General features: G+C 39.6%; 1 protein-coding gene across 2 annotated transcripts; it reads right to left on the bottom strand.

Annotated features, from left to right (window-relative positions):
- On the bottom strand, positions 1 to 26,893 carry CRK (CRK proto-oncogene, adaptor protein). Of its 2 annotated transcripts, none has more exons than XM_081270272.1 (3): positions 26,519 to 26,893; positions 14,831 to 15,369; positions 1 to 2,599 (listed from the first exon to the last, which is right to left on the bottom strand). In XM_081270272.1, exons 1-3 carry the CDS (start codon positions 26,757 to 26,759, stop codon positions 2,462 to 2,464), a joined length of 918 nt encoding a protein of 305 aa, XP_081126398.1. In that variant the 5' UTR covers positions 26,760 to 26,893; the 3' UTR covers positions 1 to 2,461. The 2 variants fall into 2 exon arrangements, with proteins under 2 accessions (XP_081126398.1, XP_081126399.1); XM_081270273.1 differs by having other exon boundaries at positions 2,457 to 2,599; positions 15,001 to 15,369.

The raw sequence follows: 26,893 nt of genomic DNA, 5'->3' as shown, positions 1-26,893 counted from the left end.
AACATTTGGCCATATTTTTATTTACTACATATACTATAAACATATACAATACATGCTACAAAAAAACATTTTTTAAAATTTAACTGTCAAGAAAGTGTATAGTGTTATAATACAATGGCAAATGTTCATATTTTATTTCAAATTGGTTTGCTTATCACCCATTTCAAACCATTAATAGTGATATGTTACTTGTGGAAAATTAAAAATTATCTATTTTCATTATTAACAATAAAGAAGTCCAACAAATTAATAAGAATTAACCATGTCAAACATTAGTATCCAAAAAATGGGCTTTTGCAGAAACAATTATAAAAAATATAGCAGCCAATTTCAGTTTATTTTGTGACAATGAATATGCACTTGAATGGGGATTCTAGCATGTTTTTTGGAATTTATAAGAAGTCCTTTGAGTTCTTGATATCCAATAACTGCCACACCCAGCCAAATCCAACCCAACACTTTATGTAATGGCTCTAGACAACTTATCATTGAGAAATTCTTATGATTTGGGTAGAGTTGCATATTCCACTAATATTACATGATGAAAAGAGACATTACAAGCCAATATCAAAGGCAAAGGAAAATATAAACATTCAAATCAGTTGTAACAAGGTTCTTCTACAAATATTTTAGATGCCATACTTCCAGGAAAACAAGATTTAATGTGCTTTTGGATTTTACAGTATGAATGATAACTGAAAATTTAACAAAAGTAGTCAGATGGAATTATATTGGGTATGCAAATTTGTTCATTCGACATTATTGAGCACCCACTATGTGCACAGCACTGTGCTAATATTTTGAAAGTTGATTATTAATATCTTCATCAAGCATTACCTTAGTGTGAGGTAAAAATACATTAAATTAGCGTCAACTCATAAGTTTGCCTGTGGTAATGTATGTAACTCCCGTGCCAGCTGGCTTCCCTGGGCCATGTAACAAGCTCCTGCATTACCCTCATTCACTCACACAAACATTGGCACACTATGTGCCAGGCAATGTGCACTGAAATAACCATGATTTGGTATATATTCAAAGAATGAAAATTTATCATATTAACCTATGTAGAGCAATTAGAAAGGTACACATTATGTTTCTAAAATGAGGTCCAAAGCAAAGTATAAGGTGTTTCTATGTCACACCACACCAGAGACCACCAAGTGCCTTTATCAACTGGGAACTAACTTTAAAAGTTTCATGTTATAGTCTAAAATAGCTTAGATTATTTTTGGTCTCATAGGTCTATTCTTTGGAGCACCTGACCCCATATAAACCATTCTATTTTTTAAAGGGTTTATAAACTAAACCTGAACATTAAAAAAAAAAAAAAAGCCATGAAAAAAAAATGAAGACAGTACTTCAAGCACTGTTCTGGCCGTGTAAAATGAATAATACATAAGTAATTCATGATTGGTTCAAACATCTTTCAAAGCACTAACTCTACCCCCAAACTCATGATTCTAACTTGTCTTTTATACAAGTTGCACAGAACGCTGAGGGCAGAATTTGGCCCTGAAACCTTTCATGGAATATTATAAGTGATTGGTCCTTCTACTCCAAGTAGAATCTGAGAATTCAGGGTGTCCTTCTAGGATACTGGCACTCAGGAGAAATGGCCCTGTTGATACCCATCAGGCAGGAATCTCTTTAGCTGCTGCAGCAGTGTGAATCTAGTATGACCCCTTAGGGGAAGGCAGAGAGCTGGGAGTTTGGCTGTCCACTTAGTGAATCCAATACTGGCTTAAAGCTATGCACTGAATAAAGTGCTCTGCACATCCTGCTCCTCATCTGGAATGAAAATATACATTATCTTAAGAATCAGCCTACTTATGGGTCTTGGGGAAAAGAATAACAAGGGTTGAAAGAATCCCAAGAAAAAGTATGAAGCATTGACTGGGAAGGAAGACAAATGCCTCTAGTAGTGTTCTCAGAATTCTCAGGATTTTAAATGTCAGAATGAGTCATACAATGGTCATGTTCCATAAATGAAAAAGCAATCCCACTGGGCACTATTCATATGGTGCATGATTACTTCAAGGGGGTGGAAGGGAACAGTCTACTGCCATTTGATAGTATGATTTCAGATGAAAACAAAACCACTGGATAAGTCAGGGTAACCAGTGTGTAACACTCCTCCCTTGTCCATCAGCATCCCACAGGTTGTTCTGCACTGCTTGAGAGAAAGGAGATAAAACACCTATCCCTTCTGATACAGGCACAGCCACTACCACCTAAAACTGCCAATTCAGAAATAACCACACAAGCCCTCCAGTTTCGTACCCTGGATATGGTAAATAAGACTAGGAATGGAGTAGTTCAGTCTAAAAAAAGATCACAGGTAACAGAATGCTTATATAAACTAGACTGCTTTTGACACCTGTAAGAAAATTATATAGATGGTAATTGGAAAAAAAAAAAAAAAAGATTGTTCCCATCTGTCAGCAAAACTGTTGAGCTATACTCAGCTGAAGTCCTCATCGGGATTCTGTTGATCCAGCAGACGGACATGTGTGAATGGGAAGTGACCTCGTTTGCCATTACATTCCCCTTCCCACTGACCACTCACATTAATCTTCGTAACCTTTACCAGCTCACCGACCTGCAGGGGAGAATAAGGAGAGCACTTTATTTCCAGTTAAGAATGCAAGCTGAAAAACTCCATTTTCTCTGGTTAGGCAAACCCTGCCCACGTGATTGCTCTAGGGCTGATGTTACAGAAACAGCTGTTCACTACCTCCCCAACCCCAGCCACCAGAATGATTATTTGTGGTTAATGCAGACAGAAGGAAGAAGTGATTTTAGCAGTTTAGAGAGAGAACATAGCAAAGTAGAAAAGATCCTAGAAATTTATACTTTTGGCAAATCTCAGTGTCTCTGAATAAGCAATGTCAGCTTAAGGGAATATTCTTTTTCTTTATACCCACTACTTTCAGCTTCCTCCCTGCTCCAGGCCCTGGCCTAGGAAAGAAGCCCTGATTCTCCATGGCACATAGTAGCACAATCTCCCAGCATCCTCACTCACACAAATCCTGGCCTAGTATTGCTTGCACAGCATAAGGCAATCATGGCAAGTTCACTTCATTTGACCCCAGAAAATGAAGTATTCCATGACCTTCCCACCAAGGCAAGCCACTAGGGCAGGCACAGGCCCAAATTCCAAGTCCTGTCAGCTCCTTGCTCATCCCCACCTTCTTCCTCTTATACTAACAGACTTTTTTTTTTTTGATCCCTCAATGCCACTTGGCACTGTTCATTACCCAATGAGGGGACCAAAAAACAAAAACAAAGTCTCTTTCTTCTTCTTCTTCTTTTTTAAAATAGTGCTGGGGATCAAACAAAGCCTCTTACATGCTAGGCAAGTGATAAAACACTGAGCTAAACCCCCAGCCCCAATTTAAAAAGTCTCTTACAACATTAAAGATAAAATTTTAATAATATGACATATACCTTTAGCCTACCATGAAACTTAAGACAAAGTAAGTCTGATAAATAGATTCACCCTATAATAAAATATTGAATAATGGTGAGATAAAACTCTTGAACTACAGACCATGACCATCCTTAATTATTAACACTTAAGTTCTGAGCACACAAGTGGTTTCTAATTATTACTGTTCATTTAGTTTTATGAAATTAAGAACTATTACTGATTTAATTATACAGAACAGTGGAGGGTTTTTATTGGGGGGGGGGTCAGGGGAGAGTATTTGATAGTATTAGGGATTAAACCCAGGGCTTTGCACATGCTAGAAAAGCACTGTACTACTAAGCTACATTCCAGTCCTTTTTATGTTCTGCTAAGTTGCTGAGGCTGGCTTTAAACTTTCAATCCTCCTACTTCAACCTCCCGAGCCACTGGGATTATAGGCGAGTGCCACAAGCTTGGCTAACATACCCACCAAGCCCTATAGGCTGCTAGTACCAGGATTCTGTCATCCTAACAATTTTCCAGCTTAACCTCCTGACACCCAAGTAAGGTAATTAACTATGACAATCAAAGATTTTCACACTGTCTTTGGAGACCATGACAAAGTGAAGTTTTGTTAGTGAAAATAATCTAAAAGATGTGTTCCTTTAACCTTAATTCTAGTTCTCAATTTATCTCACTTGTTCCCTTCTTTTTAAAAATCTGGCAGGGCTAAAGGTATGGTTCAGTGATACAGCAATGGCTTTGCATGCAGAAGGCCCTAGGTTCGTTCCTTGCCCAAATAACAAAAACATTTTTCAATGTTATAAGATGCTAGGCTTTGCACTATCTCCTAATATCAAACTATTTTAGTGACTTTGTCTTGTTTATGACCTGTCAGCTACCATTGACTTTTTACCCTTCACACACATGCACATATTATACATTATACACATTACTCAAGTTAAAGCCTGGATATTTCTAGTTACTTGGTGGTAAGGTCCATTACATCAAATGAGTACTTCTTTCCCCAATTTTTAGTATTTATAACACTCAAATATAAAGTGCTATTCTGTTAGCTGTACTAAGACTAACATAAGTCCCTGATCTTAAGAAGGGGACTTACAGTCAGCTGCAGTGGCACACATTTATGATCTCAGCAACACAGGGCTGAGTCACGAGTTCAAGGCCAGCATGGGCAACTTAGTGAGATTCTGTCTCAAAACAAAAATTTAAAAAGGACTAGGGATGTTTATCAATATTTTATTCAGCTTTTCTAGGTATTGAGAAGACAGTTCTTTAGGATATAGCTTTAAGTCAACCATTCTACTCCATAACAAAATTCAGATCCAAAACTCCTCTCTTCTCTCAATGTTACATTGTCTTTATCCTTAAACATTCAAGTGACAGTTCATAGAGCTCTAAGAAAGAAAGGATGCACTGAAGTGCAGGCTAAGCTGGTCTACACATTTTTTTTTTAAAGAAAGAGAGAGAGAGAGACAGAGAGAGAGAGAGAGACAGAGAGAGAGACAGAGAGAATTTTAATATTTATTTTTTAGTTTTCAGCGGACACAACATCTTTGTTTGTATGTGGTGCTGAGGATCGAACCCAGGCCGTACGCATGCCAGGCGAGCGCGCTACCGCTTGAGCCACATCCCCAGCCCAACACATTTTTTTTTTTAATAGTTGATGAAGTTCTTTGCAAAAAGATCCAAACATAAGAAGTGAAAGAAAAGCTATGCCATGATGGAAATTATTCTGATTTTAAATGGATAAAAAAGTAAAGTGAGTCTGAGGATGGGGCTCAAGTGGTAGCGCGCTTGCCTAGCATGCGTGAGGCACTGGGTTCGATTCTCAGCACCACATTAAAAATAAATAAATAAAGATATTGTGTCCATCTAGAACTAAAAAATAAATATTAAAAAAAAAAGTGGGGCCTGGGGATGTGGCTCAAGCGGTAGCACGCTCGCCTGGCATGCGTGCGGCCCGGGTTCGATCCTCAGCACCACATACCAACAAAAGATGTTGTGTCCACCGAGAACTAAAAAATAAATATTAAAAAAAAAAAAAAAAAAAAAGTAAAGTGGTAGCTGGTCAACTAGGCTAATTAACCTGCCCAAGTGGTACTGGATACCAATACTTCAAAGGAAGACCTTGTTAAGGTCAACCCTGGGAGAATATGAATAGGTTGTTCTAAGAATGTTTTTCCACCCAGAATGGAACAACACCTATAATCACAGTGACTTTGGAGGCTAAAGCAAGAGGATTGCAAGTTCAAGGCCAATCTCAGAAAATTAATAAGACTCAGTCTCAAAACAAAACAAAAAAAAGCAGGGTGTGGTGGCACATTCCTGTAATTCCAAGGGCTTAGGAGGCTGAGGCAAGAGTACTTCTGAGTCCAAAGCCAGCCTCAGCATTTAGGGAGGCACTTAGCAACTCAGAGAGACCCTGTTTCTAAGTAAAATATTAAAAAGGGCTGGGGATGTGGCTCAATAGTTGAGCGCACCTCTATGTTCAATCCCCAGCACCAAATTAAACAAACAAATAAATAAATAATAAAATTTAAAGGTTAAAAAAAAAAGGGGGGGGGGCAGGTGCAGTGGCACACACCTGTAATCCAAGCAACTTGGGAGGCAAGAAACACAAAAGGGCTTCATGTATCAACAATACATTTAATCTTCCTTTTTATGAGGCAGACCTCAGTAGTGACTTGTAAAGAAAAAAGGCTGATAATTCTTCTTATCACTGAGAAACTGTTTCATTGGTGTTTCACTGTCCAGGCTGGTAATCAGCCTCCTGATCCTATAACACATCCTCAGGAGCAAGTGTGCATGTATTAGTGGAGTCATAAAGGGGAATAATTGGTTACTCTAATTTCTTCACTCCTAGAAAACTTACTGAACACTGGTTTATTCCCTAGCTCTATGTAGTGTCCAAAGTTATTCAGGATTCTGGTGCAGATATAATCAAATCTAAAACTGGTTCAAGAGCAAAAAGACTATCCAGCTGATCTCCACTTGTGAGTACCAGTGATAATGAAAAAAACAGCACTAATTTCTGGAACCCACTTATATAGGAGACATCAGCAAACTGTGTGACCTCCTTTGCAGCTGCTTTTCTATTCCTACTATCTAACAGGAAAGATACCAACAACTGTCAGCATTCCTTTGATCCAGACTTGCTGAATAACTCTACTGAGCTCAGAGTAAGAAGCAAACAGGGCTGGGGGTGTGATTTCATAGTAGAGCACTTGCCTAACAAATCAGAGCCCCTGTGTTTGAACCCCAGCACTACCAAACAGAAAAGAAAAAGGGAAAAAAATGCATGTAAAGAAAACTATGGAAAAGCAAGTACAGAGAAGCAGTACAGGGAGCCTTGTCTTCAAACATTTTCAAATGCAAAAAAAAAAAAAAAAAAAAAAAAAGACATTCAATAAATATTCCAAGATTTGGCTACGGGGAAAACAGTTAAGGAAACTACAGCAATCTAAGGCAAGGGTCAGCAACTATGGCCCATGAGCCAATTCAGTTTGCTCTTTTTGCAAAGATATCAAATATCTTTTTGATATTTTTGGAATATCACAAGTTCATCTGTCGTTTTATCTGACTGCCTTCTACTACCATGGCAGACTGAGGATTGTGACAGAAACTATATGGTTCTAGGCATTTATAGAAAGTCTATAGACTCTTGACCTAAAGAATAGGTAAGCCAGATACAAGGGCACACACTTGAAATCCCAGCTACTGAGGAGGCTGAGACAGGACAAGTTCAAGGCCATCCTGGGCAATTTAGAGACCCTCTCCAAAATAAAATTTAAAAAGGGCTGGGGATACATAATACCCATCTAGAGTCTTTCAAATCAGTGAAAAACAAGAGACAATTCAGCTTTAATGATTCACTTGCCTTAGAGGTGGACTGAAATGGGCGTGGTTTGTATTGGTGTTAAGTAATTAGATTTAACTGCCTAAAACTCTTGGTGAGAGGTGAATTGACCACTAGTAGTATATACATTTTAGTTCAATATAAAGTATTTTCTAGGGCTGGGGATGTGGCTCAAGCGGTGGCGCGCTCGCCTGGCATGCGTGCGGCCCGGGTTCGATCCTCAGCACCTCATACCAACGGGGATGTTGTGTCCGCCGAGAACTAAAAAATAAAAATTCTCTCTCTCTCTCTCTCTCTCTCTCTCTTCTCTCACTCTCTCTTTAAAAAAAAAAAAAATAAAAAAATAAAGTATTTTCTAAAAATTGATACAATGAATTAGACCTGAAGTTCCCAAACTATATAGTGTTAAAGGCATCACAGTGAACTCACAGGTATGCAATGAAGTCTTTTTGAGGGAAACAGAATACTTGATTTGTGATGTCATATGAACTACAAGGCTCAAGACAGTACACAATCCCTTTTTTTGGACTGGGGATTTAACTCAGGGTGCTTTACCACTGAGCTACACCCCAGCCTTTTTTGAGAAAGATCTTGCTGAGTTGCTAAGGCTTGCCTTGAACATATGACTCTTCGAGGCAGTATACAATTTCAACATTATGTCATGCTATTTTTTTTTTAACTAAAAAAAAATTTTAGTTGTAGATGGATACAATAACTATTTTATTTATTTATTTTTATGTGGTACCGAAGATTGAACCCAGTGCCTCCCATGTTCTAGTAAAGCATTCTACTACTGAGCTATAACCCCAGTCCCATGCTATATTTCTTTCAAAGAGACTGTATCTTTACAAAGCTGGGTTTTGAAGGTTGCTATGATAAACAAGCAAATAAGTAACCCTTGAAAATAAATGTGGAATAGGAAATAAGGGTGGCAATGTTTAATATGATCCCAAGGTTGGAGGAACTACAGTGACCAGAGATATCACACCTCATTAGTTAAGTAATTACAGTCCTTTAATACTAAACTAAAACATTTATTATTTTTTTTTTCCCATGGTATTGGGAATTGAACCCAGGGCTTACCATTTATGTGCTCTACCACTAAGCTACATCCTTGCCTACCCTATCTTTATAATATTGATATTTTATCTTCTTCTCTCTTTTTTTTTTTGTTACAGGGATTGAACTCAGGGGCACTTGACCACTAAACCACATCCCCAGCCCTATTTGTATTTTATTTAGAGATAGGGTCTCACTTAGCTGCTTAGCACCTCGCTTTTGTTGAAGTTGGCTTTGAACTCAAGATCCTCCTGCCTCAGCCTCCCCAGCCACTGGGATTACATGTGTGTGTTATGTGCCCAGCTTTAATTTTGATATCTGATAGCTGGATTACAGGTATATATCACCATTGCACCTGGTTTATGTTTATTTAAAAAAAATTTGTTTTTTGGTACTAGGGATTGAACCCAGTAGCATTCTACCACTGAGCTACATACACCCCAGTCCTTTAATTTTGCAACAAGGTCTTGCTGAGGGTCTCACTAAATTGCTGAAGCTGACCTCAAACTTGTGATCTCCTGCCTCAGCTTCATAATTATTATTAAAAATACCGAAGCATGGCACTGGGGATATAGATTAGTTGGTAGAATGCTTGCCTGGCATGCACAAGGCCCAGGGTTCAATCCCTATCACCACAAAAACAAACAAACAAACCCAGGCATGGTGGTATATGCCTAAAATCCCAAATAATTAAGAGGCTGAGGCAAGAAGATCCCAATTTCAAGGCCAGGCTAGGCACTCAACAAGACCGTGCCTAAATGTAAAAATTTAAAAGGGGGCTGGGGTTGTGGCTCAGTGGTACAGCGCTCTCCTAGAACGTGCAAGGCCCTGGGTTTGATCCTCAGCACCACATTAAAAAAATAATAAATAAGTAAATAAAATCAAGGTATTGCGTCCAGCTAAAACTAAAAAATTAAAATTAAAAAAAATTTAAAAGGGGAGTCAAGTGCTGAGGATGTAGCTTAGTGATAAAGTGCTTGCCTAGCATTGAGAACCTGGATTCAATTCTCAGCACCATAAAGGGAGAAGAAAGGAAAAAAAAAAAAAGCTATTATTGGGATATAAATACTTAAGATATTTGGACTTACCTACTTAATAAGTGGAACTATTAGATATTTGTTTTAGCCTAAGGGAGCCATGAAATATTACTGAAACACTAAGGGTGGTATGAATGAAAAAAGTTCAGGACCAATAGCCTACATTGTTGTGGCTCATATTGAGTTCCCAAAAAGTAGAGATATTTAAAGAGATGCTTAAAAAATCATTGAGATGATACCAAAGAGTCTGCCTATAATGTCTGATAACTGGATCTGTTACTTCCAACATTCCTTCCCACTGAAATTCAATGATATGAAATGAAGCAGACATCCAAGAGGATGAAAGAAGGGCAAGAGAAACTAGATGCCTATCTCAATGAACAGGATAGGGGTCTACTGCTATGGTTCCAGAAAAAGAAACTGGATACATAAAGGGCTTGCCTCTCAAATTCTCATACCTTCCAATCTCATTTTATTCTATCAAACAGATATGCCAGATTGGCCTTTCCTCCAAGTTGTTAAGGTCAAAAGGCCCAACAACTCTCATTTTCATAGAGTTCCACATGCAGAAATGTGCAAGTTATAGTCACTGATGCATCAAAAAGAATCCAAAGCACCTTATACCTTTCACATCTGTACTATGAAGAAAAAGTCCAAGTCTGGGAGTACCCAAATATTCTCAAGTCTTACTTATTAAAAGCAAAATGCCAGGCTGAATATGCAATAGAAGTTACACAAATAGCACTTTTAAACAAAGTATGATTGTTTTGCATAGTCCACAGAGGCATAAAATAAACATCCACATTTACAAGATTCATCATGACAACAAGGTGGTGCAGTGGCGCATGCCTGTAATCCCAGTGGCTCAGGAGGCTGAGGCAGACGGATTGTGAGTTCAAAGCCAGCCTCAGCAAAAGTGAGGTGCTAAGTAAGTCAGTGAGATTCTTAAATAAGATACAAAATAGGGCTGGGGATGTGGCTCAGTGGTCAAGAGCCTCTGAGTTCAATCCCTGGTAGCCCCTCTCAAAAATGAAAAGGGCCTCTGCATTATTCTAGAGTTATTTAATCATTTTTCCTCCAACACACTTATGTCTGCATTTTATTTAATGTCTGTTTAATTCACTGTTATGTTCCTAGAATATGATTGATTGATCAACCCATAGGTCTATAGCGGGCAGAGGAACACCCCTTGGTCATTTGCTACAGTTAATCCCTTCTCTCTAATGCCTTCATTCCTAATAGAGAAATCTGGGTAGAAAAAGAGAAAATATCTAATAATTTATATTTAGTAAGACACTTCAGTCATGACAAATATACCCATGCAGGAAACATACATTTGTAAAATGAGAAGAGGTGATTCTTGAACACTTTTAAAAATTTATTTTTTAAAACACAGAAACAGAACAAAAAAAAAAAAAAAAACATAAAAAGGCACAGAAACTCTTTCTTCAAAGAAAATATTACAGAGATACGATATAATATATAACAGTGAAAAACAGCTGCTTTAGCTGGAGCACAGTGACGTACACCTGTAATCCCAGCTACTCAGAAGGCTGAGCTAGAAGGATTAGAAGTTCAAGGTCAGCCTTGATGACTTAGTGAGACCCTGTCTCAAAATAAAAAATACAAAGGTGTAGGAAGATATCTCAGTGGTAAAGCCCCAACACGACAAAAAAAAAAAAAAAAAAAGCAGCTGTTTTAGCTGGGGTACGTACACTGTGGCACATGCCTGTGATTCAGAAGAGTGAGGTAGGAGGAAAATTTAAGGCCAGGCTCTGCAACTTAATATGAGACCCTGTCTAAAAATAAAAAATAAAAGGGGCTTGGGGATATAGCTCAGTTGGTTGAGTGCTTGCCTCGAATGCACAAGGCCTTGGATCCAATCCCCCCACACACACACACACCAAAAAAAGGGGGGGGGGGCTTGAGATGTAGATCAGTAGTAGAGCACTTGCCAGGCATGTACAAGGCCCCGAGTTTAATCCCCAGTACTGGAAAATAAATAATTCAACAAAAATAAAAATTAAAAAAACAAATGCTTTGGTTAAAGCAAGAGAAAGAAACTCAAGATCTTGCAACCTTAGCTTTACCCTTTCCTGGGGACTCTTAGGGTACTGAAAAGCAGTCTGAAAATGTGGGTCTAATATATCTCAAAGTCTTGACCAAATCTAAAATTAAATAGATCTATCACTGGGATACAGCTCAGTGGTGTATACACTAACTCAGTGGTAGAGCACTAACCTAACATGTGCAAGGTCCTGGGTTCGATCCCAGCATTATAAATAAATAAATAAGTAAAATGTAAAATGCTACCAAAATGTACCTAGATCTGGATTTATAATAGGTCAAATTATGTTTCATATGGAAAGACTGATCTATGTCAATGCATAATTTTCTTAGGAGAATGCTAAGGTCAGAAAGCCAAACTTTCCTAATCTTCCAGTCTCACGCAATAAGGAGTAGACATTAGTTTCTATGAAAACCAGAAATGGGGCCAGGCACAGTGGCACACAACTGTAATCCCAGCAGCTCAAGAGGCTGAGTCAAGAGGATGGCAAGTTCAAGGCCAGCCTCAGAATTTAGCGAGAACCTGTAACTTAGCCAGACTCTGTCTTAAAATAAAAAGGGCTGGGAATGTAGATCAGTTGTTAAGTGCTCCTAGGTTCAATCCATGGTACTAAAAAAACAAAAAAAAAACACAAAAAACAAAACAAAACAAAACAAAAAAACAGATGGAAAAGGAGAACTATACTTCCCTATATAGATAATACAATTGAGGACATGCTTGCTGTCAATGAAGCCACATAAAACTTGCATGGAGGAGGGCAGCAGTACTGTTATCTGGGTTTGGTAGAAAAGTGCCAAGGTAGATTTAGGTTTGTCACATTCCCATAACCAATTAGTTTGCATGATCCATTCAACCAGTCTTAATATCAATTTTGAATGAGGATATTTAAGGCCCTTTCCAATTCTAGAGTTCTATGATGCTAAACAAACAACCATTTTTTCCCCCAACTACATAAAAAAAGGTGTTTTAAAGCTACTAGTTAGGATATTTGTTTTAACTTAAAAGAGGCTCTCTTTAGCAATAAACATATGTGGCTCAAAAACAAATATCCAAACCAAAAAGAAAATTTAAACTAGTTTTCTATGCAAATCTTTATTTTATAAGATTGTATTTGATAGTAGGGAGATTAGATCAACCATTTTTTAGTGTTAAAAGACCCTACTTAGTGAAGGCAGACATCACTCTTTGTTTGAGGTTTTTTATTTTGTTTTGTTATGGTTTTTTTGTTTTGTTTTGTTTTTGAGAAGGAGGTCTTACTATGTTGCCCAAGATGCTCTTGAATTCGGGAACTCAAGTGATCCTCTTGCCTCAACCTCTTGAATAGCTGGGATTACAGGCAGGAATCATGTTCATATGCCACTGCCACCATATTCAACCAAGGTATACATCATTAAAAATAATTCTCTTTGAGGAAGGAAATGCAAATGGAAGCAAAATTAATATGATAACTATCCTCTTCTGGATGTTAGCTGACACTCCAGCCCTATACTAATAAGGTCTGCAAATAAATGTCAAGAGTCACATCTATCATATGCACAGCAACAAGTTAGAAAGTTATCATCATCATCTGAACATAAATGAAAACATGAGGCTGGATTCTAGTTTTTTCTTATTCTCCAAAGTCTAAGTTGGGAAAAAGAAGTAGTGCATGCCTGTAATCCCAGCTACTCAGGAGGTTGAGGTGGGAGGATCTTGAGTTTGAGGCTAACTTGAGCAACACAATGAGACCCCCATCTCAAAAAAAAAAAAAAAAAGACAAAAATGAAAAAACAAAAAAACAGTGTGACTTAGCAACATACATTTCATTTTCTCATTAAAGCAGAAACACAAAAGTCACAAACATCCTCTTAAAACATACAAACTTTAAAAACACATTTTCAGGGACTGGGGTTGTAGCTCAGTGGTAGAGAACTTGCCTTCTATGTGTGAGGCCCTGGGTTCAATCCTCAGCACCATATAAAAATAAATAAAATAAAAGATATTGTGTCCACTTACAACTAAAAAATACTAAAAAACAAACACACACATTTTCAGTCAAACCTAGAAAATTAACCCTCCTTCTACTAGATCAAAAACTAAAAGAAAAATTTCAAATCCAGTAATATCAGAGACTAGTACTAGTTCAAATAAATTCTAGCTCATTCTGTGGACTAACACTCCCCCTTAAACAGAGAGCACTCCAACTCCTCACTGCATGAACATGACCCAAAGAAAAGAAAGAGGAGGGCTGGGGATGTAGTCAGTGGTAAAGTGCTCTCCTGGCATGTGAGAGGCCTAAGTTCAATCCCCAGCATCACAAAAAAAAAAAAAAAAAAAAAAAAGACCCTTAAGTTTATAAGAATGTACTTTTACTTTTTCTCTGCATAACTTCAGCCTGTGCTTATGAAAGTTAGCTACCCATTTACATTCAAATCATTATATCAGTAGTCTCTGAAACACAGGAATAGGATGCCTCTTCTGTAGCATTTTTTTTCTCCTTGTAGCAGTTTTTATGATCAACTATAGCTCTGTATAACTCAGAGAGGATGAAGGAAGAAAGGGGGGAGGAGAAAAGGAGGAGGTAAGAGGCAAAGCAGTGCTAAAGAAAGAAGGAATAAATACAATGTCATGATTGATCAGAAGGAGATAAGTTACCAACAATAACTATTCACCAGTAAATGGCTAAAAATTAATCCCTTAAGAACTGGCTTCTTGACAATAAAATGCATTAAACAAAAAAGACAAATTTGCCACTTCTTGGAATTATCACTTTTAGGTATAGCTCACTTCCCACCTATACTACACTTTATTGTTCCCTCCTGAAGCTTTCTTTCAATAGTGTTGGGGGTTGAACCCAGGGTCTGATGCATGTTGGGAAAGCACTCTTATTACTGAGTTACATCCCCAGCCCCACTCCTGATTCTTGGTGAACATAATCAATAGTAAGGAACTTCATATCCTCTAAAGTAAAAACATTTTGTTTTTGTGGGAAAATTACACTTAAATGCTATGCTAAAGACCACTTATTACACTCAAATCTGTGAAAACCCACCTTCTTTTAGACAATGACAAAAAGAAAGCAAGAAAGATTAGAATATAGATAAGAGAAAATATTTTAGGTTAATTCCTGTGAATTCAGGTAGTATTGTTAATCAAAATATGCTTAGTAGAAAAGTCAAAACATTCAGTTATACAGTTTTAAGTTTACTCATTGCAAATAGGTTTTCAATATAAAAGAGAAAACCCAACATTAAATGCCAAAATCAGTACTTAATGGTTCAACATCTACAACATCACAATGCTGGTGCTTGTATTCAGCATTCCTACAAAGCTCTAAGAGGTCTGAAAGGGAGACCCTATAGCAGATCTCTTCTTTCTACATTTTACACATTATGTACCTCCAAAGCCAAGGCTGTCTTGTCGTAGGCATTAGGGACTCGCTTCTGGATAACCCTGGCATAAATGGGCCCATTCTGGAGGTTAGGGAGCGGAGTGTTGACGCTGGGTTGGGCATAGGGCCCGGGCTCCGGCCCACCCAGTGGCTGTGGGTGGGAACCCTCCTGGTTACCTCCAATCAGAGCCGATACTGAGGCGGCGGAGGCAGGTCTATACTTCTCCACGTAAGGGACTGGAATCATCCCCCTCTTGCCTTCGCTGTCCTCTGCATTCCACCACTGCTCTTCAGGTTTATCCCGGATTCTCAAGATGTCTCCTTTCTTAAAGGGAAGATCTTCTTCATCATTCCCATTAAAGTCAAAGAGGGCTCGCACATACTCTGCCTCCTCCTGCCTGAGAATCACTCCACTACCCTGCCTGGATCTGGAAACTGGTTCTATCAATGTTGTAGTGTCCAAATAGTGAATTTTGTAGAATTCCAGTAAAGCAGGCAATGAATCAAACTCTTGATCTCCTATTCGGAGTCTGGAGGGGCTCACCCCTGGAAAAAACAGAGCAGAGTGTTATTTAAAGATGTACTATATTGAAGATGAAATGAAGATTTTAAGCATTTCTCACAAACACTTTAGTCTACATTAATTCAGCAGAAAAACTTTAAAAAAATAATCTCTTCTCCTCACAAAAAACCAACATCATACACTGAAGATGAAATATCCTGTGAAAATAAGATGTCCAGCACCACTGGCCTCATAGGATGCCAGGACAGACCAGGCCAGTTGGGCTTGCTCTCATACTAGATCAGTCAATGTGGAATATTTTTGTTCATTCTCTCAATATATTCTGTTGATACGCCAGTAAAAGTTCTAAATTTTGCTGCAATCTTTTTCCCTTCTTCTGTCCCAGGAGCGCTTTATCACTAAGCTACATCCCTAAACCTTTTTATTCTTTGAGATAGGGTCTCTTTAAATTACTTAGGACCTAAGTTGCTGAGGCTGGCCTTGAACTTGTGATCCTCCTGCCTCAGCCTCCCAACTTAAGAAAATATAGCAGGCTCTCCTTTTCAGAAAGAAGTAGGGAGAGTTTGTAATCTACATTGAGCTCATTCATTTATTTATTCTCTTCACATCTAGAATGTTTAATTCCAAAAAAAGAAAAATCTTAGAATGCTGACCACAATTTCATCTCTGAAAGCTAAAACAAAATTAATTAGGAAAAGCTAAAAAAACTAAGTTGGCTGCTTAAAAATCAACTCCTAAGATCTTCACTTAAATAAAACATGGAAACCACATTGCTCCCTGTGAAGCAAACAGGTCATGAAGATAAACAAGGATGATTGGGAAAATAAGCATTAAAATATTCAACCTCTGGGAGCATACTGAGGATCCAAACAAAGGACATATGAGGAATGCTTCTATTCTGAGATTCTAAAATTCAAGTATAATAAATGAAGACATATCACTCCAAACAAGAGTTTCCCATGCTTCTATATTTTTCTGGTACTAGGGACTGAACACAGGACTGTTTTACCACTGAGTTACATCCCCAGTCCTTTTTCTGCTTTATAAGGCCTCCCTAAATTGCCAAGGCTGGCCTCCAACTTGGATCCTCCTGCCTTGTCCTCCCAATTAGCTGTGATTACAGGTGTCCCACCCATTTCTTTTACAAACTCTTTCTTGCTGGATGTGGTACACACTCTGCTAAGCACCCAAAATAACAAATTATCTTCATTGAATATTTTTTTACCTTTTGGTTTCTTTTTTTTTTCTTTTTTTTTAAATTTTTAATATTTATTTTTTAGTTCTCGGCGGACACAACATCTTTGTTGGTATGTGGTGCTGAGGATCGAACCCGGGCCGCACGCATGCCAGGCGAGCGCGCTACCGCTTGAGCCACATCCCCAGCCCGGCCTTTTGGTTTCTTGATAAACAAATAGGTCTGTAGAAATCTGAGCTTTTTTAAAAATTTTAATTAGTTTTTTTTTTTTTTACTAGCAGACAGACCTGTACCTTTATTTATTTATTTTTATTTTTAAAGAGAGAATTTTAATATTTATTTTTTAGTTTTCGGCGGACCCAACATCTTTGTTTGTATGTGGTGCTGAGGATCCAACCCAGGCCGCACGCATGCCAGGCAGGCGCGCTACCACTTGAGCCACATCCCCAACGCACCTTTATTTATTTTTATGTGGTGCCCAGAATAGAACCCAGTGCCTCACATGTACTAGGCAAGCGCTACAACACCAGCCCAGAAATCTAGCTTTGTGGCAGGGATAGAGAATTTTTTTTTTTTAACTAAGTCTTAATCCTGCCACAGGACCACTGAGCATTTTAGGTTATAACCCACCAGATTTTTGAGTATATATAAAGCACATACATATTTGAAAGTATTTTTAATTGAGTTATTATATGTAATTTTATACCTTGCCTTTTTTTCCTATTATACTTCAAGAACATGACTGGGTATGTACTGAGATTAGAGCCCAGGGCCTTGGGCATGCTATGCATGAGCTTTAATGCTAAGATACACACCATGAGCTACATGGCTCCAAGAACATGACTGTTATTTTTATGGTGCTGCAGACCAAACCCAGAGCCTTGCACATGCTAGATAAGAGCTCTAACAATGAGCTTTCCCTCCAAGAAAAATACTTTTATTTAAAAAATGACAGTGAATTGAACCCAGGGGCGCTCTACAATCAAACTATATCCGCAGCCCTTTTTACTTTTTGAGGCAGGGCCTCATGAAATTTTCCAGGCTGACCTCAAACACATGATCCTTCTACCTCTGCCTCCCAAAGTCACTGGGATTATAGGCATGTACCATCACACCTGGCTCAAAACGAAGCGCTTTCCACTGAGCTACATTCCCAGCCCATTTTCTGTTTTATTTGTTGCTGAGGGTCTTGTGAAATTGCTGAGACTGGCCTTGAATTTGTGATCCTTTTGCCTCAGCCTCTTGAGTGACTGGAGATTACAGGCAAATGCCCCTACACCAGCTAAGAACATAATGTGTGGGAGAAAAAGGGGAATTCTGGGGAATAAACCCTGGGGTGCCCTACCACCCAATTACAACCCCACTCCTTGTTTTTAAATTTGAGACAGTCTTGCTAAATTGTCAGACTGACCTTGAACCTGTGATCCTTCTGCTTCAGTTTCCCAAATTGCTGACATTACAGGATTGCACCAACATGCTCAGCTATAAGAACATGATTGTTAATGGCCATAAAGTATTCCTAAATTTTCACTAAGATAAACAATGCTGTTATGAGTGTTTTTGTTCTTATCTATTAACGAACTTTTTTATTTCCTTAGGATAAATTCCTAGAATGCAATTTTGGATCAAAGGGCAAGCCTTCCAAGAAGTTTGTGCAAGTTTATACTCCCCCGCCACCACCCCATATTCTTGTCAAACAGTATTTTATTTTTTTGAGGTATTGGAGATTGAATCCTGGGCACCTCACATGCTAGACAAGCATTCTACCATTAAGCAATATCCTCAGCCCCCCTCCCCTTTTAAATTCTGAGCCAGGAATTCACTAAATCACCTAGGTTGGTAGTTAATAATTTGGATTTGGAATGCATGTACCCCAAAGGTTCATCTGTTGGAAGACCTGATCCCCAATGCAGCAATGTTCTGAGGTGCGACTTTTGGGAAATAATTGGATCACAAGGGTTCTAACCCCATCAATGGATTCATGACTCTAATCCCCACTGATGGCTTCATAGCTGATTGGACTACTGGGATGTGTTTAAATTGTAGGAGGTGGGACCTACTGTAAGGCTATAAATCCTGGGGGTGTGCCCATGGGGATTGTCTTGTCCTTAACCCTTTCCTCTTTTTCTGCACCTGGCTGCCAGGAGGTAAACAGCCTTCCTCTACCATGATGTTCTGCTTTGCCTTAGGTCCAAAGCAATGCAGCTAAGTGACCATGGACTGAAACCATGAGCCAAAATAACTTTCTTCAATTATGTTGATTTTTCTCAGGTATTTTGTCACAGAACAGAAAGCTGATTAACATGTGGGTTTGAATTTATAATCCTCCTGCCACAGCTTCCCAAGTAACTGGGATTAAAGGTGTATGCCACTATAACCAACTCAAAACAGTATTTTAAAAACCATCATCAATTTAGTAAGGAGAATTGTTATTTAAAAAAAATATCACTTTTGGCCATTTGATGTTTTTCATATTTACTGACCCTTTGTACCACTATGGTAGGATAGTGGCTGATCTCCAATCCTAATAACTCGCCATTAGTATAAACAAAATGGCACTGTCCTACCCAGCTAAAAGCCAAGCTGAATGAGCCTTCTCCTTAACATCATGAAAGTTGAAAGACCAAGACACATTTAAAGCTGCATGTTTTTTATATTGCAAACAGGCTATCTGTAATCTTCATGGTTACAAGCTGAAACTGGTTAATAGACCAAATGCAGGATTGCTGGCTGTCTTTCCAATTTAAGACACTAAAAGAAATGCCCAAAGCAAGTAACATCCATCTATGGCAAACACTCAACTCAGCAGAATGTGACCCTAATAGCTGTCAGTTCAGGATAGAGAGATGATTCTGGTTATGAATGTAACAGAGTGTGGCAATGCTATATTCTCTTCATTGAGTTGGAATTGTTCCTATTCAATCTGATGGGCAAAGAGATGCATGACCACCTTCTGTATTACCTACCACTAGCCTAATTCAGGATGATCTTTCAGGCCTACAGAATAACTGTTAAGGCCAGGGTCACTGTGAGCATAGAGATCTACTCAGCGCTCCCTGGTCAAGAAAGCTCCAGGGCATGAGAATTGCAAGTTCAAGGCCAGCCTCAGAAACTTAGCAAGACCATGTTTCCAAATAAAAAATTTTAAAAAGGTCATGCATGGTGGCACATGACTGAAATCCTGGAGATTCAGGAGGTTGAGGCAGGAAGACTGCAAGTTCAATGCCAGCCTCAGCAACTGAGCAAAGCTTTGAGCAATTTATCACAGCCCTGTCTCAAAATAAAGAGGGTTGGGGATGGGGCTCAGTATAAAGCACCCTGGGTTCAATCCCTGGTACCAAAAAATAAGAATATAAAAATTAAAAAAGAACTGGGGATGTGGCTAGTGGTAATGCACCCTTAGGTTTAATCCCCAGTATCAAAGAAAGCTCCAGGGCAGAGTGGTAAGGAGTCTGTCTACCTCACACCCAGTAGGGCATCTATGGCTCAGAAATAGGTCCTGATCACACATTTGGGGAGAAAAGCTTCCTTACTAAAGTTTACTCAACTACAGGTCAAAATGGTTTTTACTAGTTGCTCTTTTGGAACAGAGGCCGGCAGAAATTAAGTGCTCACTTAAGTGTTTCGTTTAACTTTTTATTTTTTGAGGATTCTCATTGTGTTACCGAGGCTGGTCTTGAATTCCTGGATTCAAGCAATCCTTCCACTTCAGCCTCCCCAATATTGAGGCTACAAGCACACACCAACTTAACTGGCATTACATATTATCACTATTATTTATTGTACTGGGGTTTAAACCCTGGGGTGTTTCATCATTGAGCTATATCCTCAGCTCCCCTCCTTTTTAAAAAGAATCTTTTTTTTTTAAGTTGTAGATGGACACATACCTTCATTTTGTTTATTTACTTTTCTTATGTGGTGCTGAGGATCTAACCCAGTACCTCATACATTCTAGGTGAGCACTCTATTATTAAGCCACAACCCCAGCCCTATCCCCAGCCCTTTTTAAAATAATTTTTTAAAATTCTAAGACAGGCTCTTAGAATTGGCAAAGCTGGATTCCAACTTGCAATCCTCCTGCCTCAGGCTCCCAAGTGGCTAGGGAGGAACCATTGCACCCAACTACATATCTTGGACCACTGAGCCACATCCCCAGCCCTATTTTGTATTTTATTTAGAGACAGAGTCTCACTGAGTTGCTTAGCGCCTCACTTGTTGCTGAGGCAGGCTTTGAACTCACGATCCTCCTGCCTCAGCCTCCTGAGCTGCTGGGACTATAACTGTATGCCACCAGCCTGGCTACATATCATTCTTAATGAACATAATGAAGTAAAAGACACTAAATAAAAATCTATTACCAGTTTTGAGAAGCTCACAGCATAGAGACACAAAGGTAAGTTCAGTGTGCTGGTGAGCACAGAGCATGTCTTAGGAAGAGATCCCTCCACTCCAACTCTTATTTCAACAGATGTATTCCTATAAAAAATGAAAAGTAAGGCTGGAGTTGTGGCTCAGTGGTAGAGCACTTGCCTTGCATGTATGAGGCACTGAGTTCAATTCTCAGCACTGCATATAAGTAAATGAATGAAATAAAGGTCTACAAACAATTAAAAAAAAATGAAAAGTAGCAACAAACTATGCCTTGAGATACAAAATCACAATGGAGAGCAACTCTGACCATCCTTAAACATTTCAAAGGCACTCTTTTCCCTCCAAGAAGAAAGGTAACCACTCCCTACCATCATCCATTGTTAATAGTTCCTATATTACTACACCAGGCCAAGTAAAATGGGGCTTAGGGTCGGGGATGAGAAGAGGGGGCTAAAAGAACAAGACTACTAAGCCAAGACCCTTTGCAAGATCAGTGGAAGAAAAACTGCAGGTCATCTGGCACAAAGGTATGAAGGAGATTTAACTCATTTCTTATTCTAGTATCACAGTATGAACTTAGCTTGCTTGACTTTTTGGCTTAGCAATCCCAAACACAGAAATACAATAAACAAAACAACAAGAGAAGCCTTTATATACTTTACCTATAAATTATTCTTATATGCTACTAACACTGTAATTTCACAGAGAAATACCTGGTTTAGGGTATTGTTGGGCAGTTAAGATAAATAAGACAATCAAGCTTCACTGATCCAAACTCCAGAAGGGAAGGACAGAGGAAAGAATATACATGAGTCCCAGATAAGCATAAACCTTACCACAGCTATGTGCTCCAGCTCCTCTTCCCTCCTTGTCTCCTTCTAACCACAAATAGTCAAAGGCAGGAAATAAGAGGGAGGAAGGAGATACAGTTAACCAGTCTAAAGGACAGAGCCAACGCAAGAATTCTCATAGATATCTGGGACTTAGAAAACCTCAATGACTTACTCTACATCAAATCTGGGATGGATTCTGAGTATGCCATTATGAATTAACACATTTGGAAATTAAAATCAATACAAATGGTTGTATATTCTTTTGGGTTCTCTGTACCTTCTCAATCCATTACTTGTAAGCATTTTGGCCCTTGGGCTATGTTTTTTACAATGACACTCCATAAAAGTTTCATGAAGAACAACATAGGTCTCTTTAGCCAGATTACATCTGGCAAGGTACCACCGCAGTTGCCCCATCATCAGCCTCTCCTGGACCCCACAGCACTTTCTTTTATCCTTCCCATTCCCTTCTTTTCCAGTCCTTCTCTTCCTTCTCTGCCTGTGGAATTTAAAGAGGCTGCTAAAATAAATATCCACACCAATACAAAGGTCTAACAGGCCAACAACTTCCATCTGAGAAGGGAGCCTAAAGATACACTGAAGTATAGTCTCTGAGGCAAGAAAAACTTTTCTAAAAACAGTGTAAATGAGATGGACTCTGACTCTCATTTATATGAGTTGTTACTTAAATTCTCTGTATCTCACCCCTCTTTCTGCTAAATGGGGCCAATGACATTTCTAATAAGTTTCTAGAAGTGGCCGTGCTGATACAACCAGGCACAGTGGCACAGGCCTCTAATCCCAGCAACTCTAGAGGCTGAAGCAGGAGGACTGCAAGTTCAAGGCCAGCCTTAGCAATTTAGTGAGACTCTGTCTCCAAAAGAATAAAAGGCTCAGTGTAACTCAGTGGTAGAGTTGCCTCTCTGGGTTTCTGGGTTCAATCCCTAGTAACAAACAAAACAAAATAGAAAAAAAATAAATAAAATAAAACAAAAAACAGGACCTTGTCATGTTATAATTAACATATACACAGTAAAGATCTGAAGAAATACACATTTCCTTTTGTCATACAATTTCTAAGTAACCCACTGAAGAACTTCTCCAGAAGCACTGGATGGAGGAATATTCTGACACTGAAGACAAGAAAACCAGGTTTGTGAACTGAAAAGATGACATAAAACACACAGCTGAAGGTTCAAAAGGCGCAGTGGATAATCAGTCGTCCCAATCTCCAGAGAAGTGGCTTGATCCAGCACTACCTTGATGAGGAATCACTACAAAACAAGGCAAGCTTTTACACTATCCTCACTCACTAGAGTAATAGGTAAGAGGCTTTGGTTGAGCTGTTAACATGTACTGGACCCAAGATCCTTTCACAGTATTTCATATGCCCCATCCCTCCTATCCCAGCCCTATTCCCTAATGCATGCTGTTTCACTAGTGCCTACCAACATACACTATGCAAGCCACAAACCTCTTAAAGCTGAGAATGGTTTTCCATTGTGCTGTAACTACCCCATCCCACCTCATTTATATTCATAGTATTAGCCTATGTGTGTGTGTATGTGTATATATCTTGTTGAATATTTATTCAATATGCAAGACAGATTCCTAAGTATTTAATATACTTAAGTTCATTTAATTGACTATGAGGTCAGTGTTACTATTTTCCCTCTTTCACACATGAGGAAAACTAAAGCAGAAAAAAAAGTTAAATAACTTGCCCCAAGTTACACAAGGAATAAGAGGCAGATTAAAAAAATTCAAACCCAGACTCCAGAAATCAGGCTTATAACTCCAAGTAGTGACAATGTACAACTCACACTCATTCAGTTTTGTGGACTCTACTGGTCAAGGTCCAGTAGTTCCTCATTGTTCCAAGAGGAAGAAATTAGTGGATCAATTGTTGCAAGTCTTCTCAAGAGGTTCATCTTGAAACTCACCCTGAAAGAATATGACCAGTAGACTTGATCAAACCCTTCCATATAGCCTTGGAGCACAGCCAGGGTGCTCCTAGGCTATGGCAGCAGAGGACTATGGGAGCTAAAGATCTAAGATAAGTTAACATAGGTTCACTGCAAAGGTTGAGAATCATTAGCCTATTCTATCCCTATGCCTCTAAAAATTATACTAGGGTTGGGGTTATAACTCAGTCATACAGCACTTGCCTAGCATGCATGGGTTTGATCCCCAGCACTGCAAAAAACAAAACCTAAACCTCCACACAAATTTTACCTAAGGTTATGTACAAAAAATACACCATGTAGGGCTAGGGTTGTGGCTCAGTGCACTTGCCTAGCATGTGTGAGACCCTGGATTCAGTCCCAGGAACCACATAAAAATAAACAAACTACAATTACAAAATAAATAAATAGATTTTTAAAAAATACACTATGTAATTTTAAGCACAAAGTGCACCTCCCATATTCAATGTGCCAAGTAGGTTTTTAAAGTCTCTTTATCATTGACTTAGATAGCAAATGTGTACTGTCCAGGTGCTAAAGCCAGTTTTCTTGTCATCTTTTCCTTCTGGTCTTTAAAAAGAACCTGGGACCCGCTTGGCAAAGTAAGTTTTGAGGACAGTCTTCTACATGCACTACTGGGATCCAAGAAAGGTTACACAAAAAAGGGACAGAATGCCTGAGTTCAAATTCTGTCACTTACAAGCCTTGTAACCTTAGACAAATTACTGAATGTTTCCTTATCTGCAAAATTAAAATATTTTAATGAATGGAGATCACAGTACTTCACTCACTAGATCGTTAGAGAATAAATGAGATGAGGCAAATAAAGGTACTCAGCAAAGTACCTGATATAGAATAGCCAGTAAATAAATGTTAGCTATTAATAATGTATACGCTTCTCAAAAATTCAAGAAAATTCTCTGCGTGGCTTCAAAAGAAAAAGCTTAATGGAGAGGAGAAGATTAAGTAATCATTATAAAGACAACAATTGAACCAACTGCCCTACACAAAAATACGGGACACAAAGCATGTAGAAAATAGGGTACACACTATCCATGAGCTCTCCACACCTCATTCACAAACTTTGGCAATCTTTACCTTCTCTCCTAGGCTAAGGATCTGAATTCTTATATATTTTGAAAAGGTGGAGCTCAATAACAAGGTAAATGATGAGATATAAAATCACAATGCAGAGGTATAGAGAAATACAAAGTTAACAAACCTGTCTGCTGACATTTCCAAATTCTGCCACCAAAATACACATACATAAATAAACTGTTGAGAAATTAATTTCAATGATAGTTTACCATCATGTTATTATAATTAATTCAAAACCCTATATACTTTGCATATGGCATCAAAATAGAATTTATCTGGTTTAGGACAATATATGTTGCATCAATATGCCTAGTTCATGTTATAACCATTATAATGGTATTAAACTGACCAGATGATAAAGATTTTGGATAATCAGTGAACTTAAAGACACCACACTCAATAGTATAATTAACAACAGAGACTGCCCATCTCCCTATTTCTGGATAGAGGGTGTAAATCTAAATTAGGACTATCCTCAAAAGGCAAGTCTGCAAAGATAGGCACAGACACCTCCTAATTCACATGAGACTGGCCTGGATCTAGTCTCAGCTGGTTAGGAAGAAACTACTTCTATTTGGGAACAGTGAGAAGGCACTAATGACTCTTGGTGCTGTTAACAGACAATGGTAACCTCAGAATTATTGTGTGTCTCACACATCTCAAGTACTAAATGCATATATTTCCTTAATATTCCCCAAACAATTCCAATTACATGGGTAAGACAGTCACATCTCAATGATCCTTAACAAGAAAGACAAAATGGGATGACTTAAATTCCTGCTCCAGGAGGGTTTGTTTCTGGTACCCAGGAAGAAGGGCCACAACCCCAACTTACTCAACAAGAAGAGGCCAAGAAGTACAAGACAATGTTAAGCTCAAGGAAAATTAAATTCCATTTATTTCCAGGGAAGGAATTGTTCCCTTAGATAATTTCTGAGATATTTTGGGGGTGGGAGACAGCGGCTCTTTCTTCCACTAAACACTCTGAAAACTAGAACCCCCTAATTGTGGTGGACAGTCTTTCAGACAGTAAGATATCCTGGATACTGGCAGACATCAACTTATTCTGGGCTGGTCATACAAGGCTTTCTTCTATCACCAAGGCACTTAGCTCACCACCTTCGTCCTCCACAGGGGAAGAGGACGGTAAAAGCATTTTGGAAAAATGCCCAAGAAAGGAAAAAGCTGACCGGTTTCCTGAGGGTGTCTCCATCCCTCCCGGCCAGTATGTGGTGACTTCCTATCAAAGGCTACCAGGGGAGTATGGCCAAACCCAGTTCTCCAACACTGCAGGAAATGTTTCAAGCCTAAAAGCCACTTGTAGGATTATCGGATTCATTCTGGGCACTGCTGCCAAGTGATGCCCCCGCAGTGCCAACATCCCCCTCAGTTCTTTGTCCCCACATTGCCCGGCCCTGCCCTTGTGCTTGGCCCGGGCGCCAGCCCCACCCTGGGGCCGAAGCAGTTCCCCTTCCCCTGGGCTGTCCTCCCAAGGCACACCCAGAGGCCTGGGTCAGCGGCTCCTCCTCCCCCACACACCACCGCTCGACGGTGGGAACACGCCTGGACAGCAGGCTGCCCCCTGACAGGATCACTTCAGCCCTTTGCCCATGTCCCTCGTGGGGGTCAGCGCGACAGGAGCAGCCGGCAAGGCTGGGAGTTCCGCGGCCCTCACCCCCGCCCGGGGCCTCCCATTCCCTCCGTCCCTCACCGGGCGGAGGCTGTGCGGGCGATGGTGGCACCGGTGGGCGCGGGCCGCTGCTATTGATGATGTAGTGTGAGACACGCGAGTTCTCGGAGACGCTGAGCACATAGTCCCCAGGGCTGGTGCTCGAGTCCCGCACCAGGAACACCCCGTGCCGCTGGCCCTGCAGCAGTGCCACTGCCTCCTGCCGGCTCAATCGCCCCCAGTACCAGCTACTCCGCTCCTCAGAGTCGAAATTGCCCGCCATGGCCACCTCCGCGCCAACACGCTGGGCCGCCGCCGCCACGCGCGACACTCCAGCCCCGGCGCCCGCCGCCCAGCGGACCGGCTCGGGTCTCACCCTCACAGCAGCGCCCGAAATGGCGGCGGCGGCCGCGGGCC

The sequence above is a fragment of the Spermophilus citellus genome, assembly GCF_964194105.1.
Source record: "Spermophilus citellus genome assembly, chromosome: 17".
In the NCBI taxonomy this organism is placed as follows: Eukaryota; Metazoa; Chordata; class Mammalia; order Rodentia; family Sciuridae; genus Spermophilus; species Spermophilus citellus.
The sequence above is the reverse complement of the archived record's forward strand: the minus strand, read 5'-3'. Positions and strand labels throughout refer to the sequence as shown.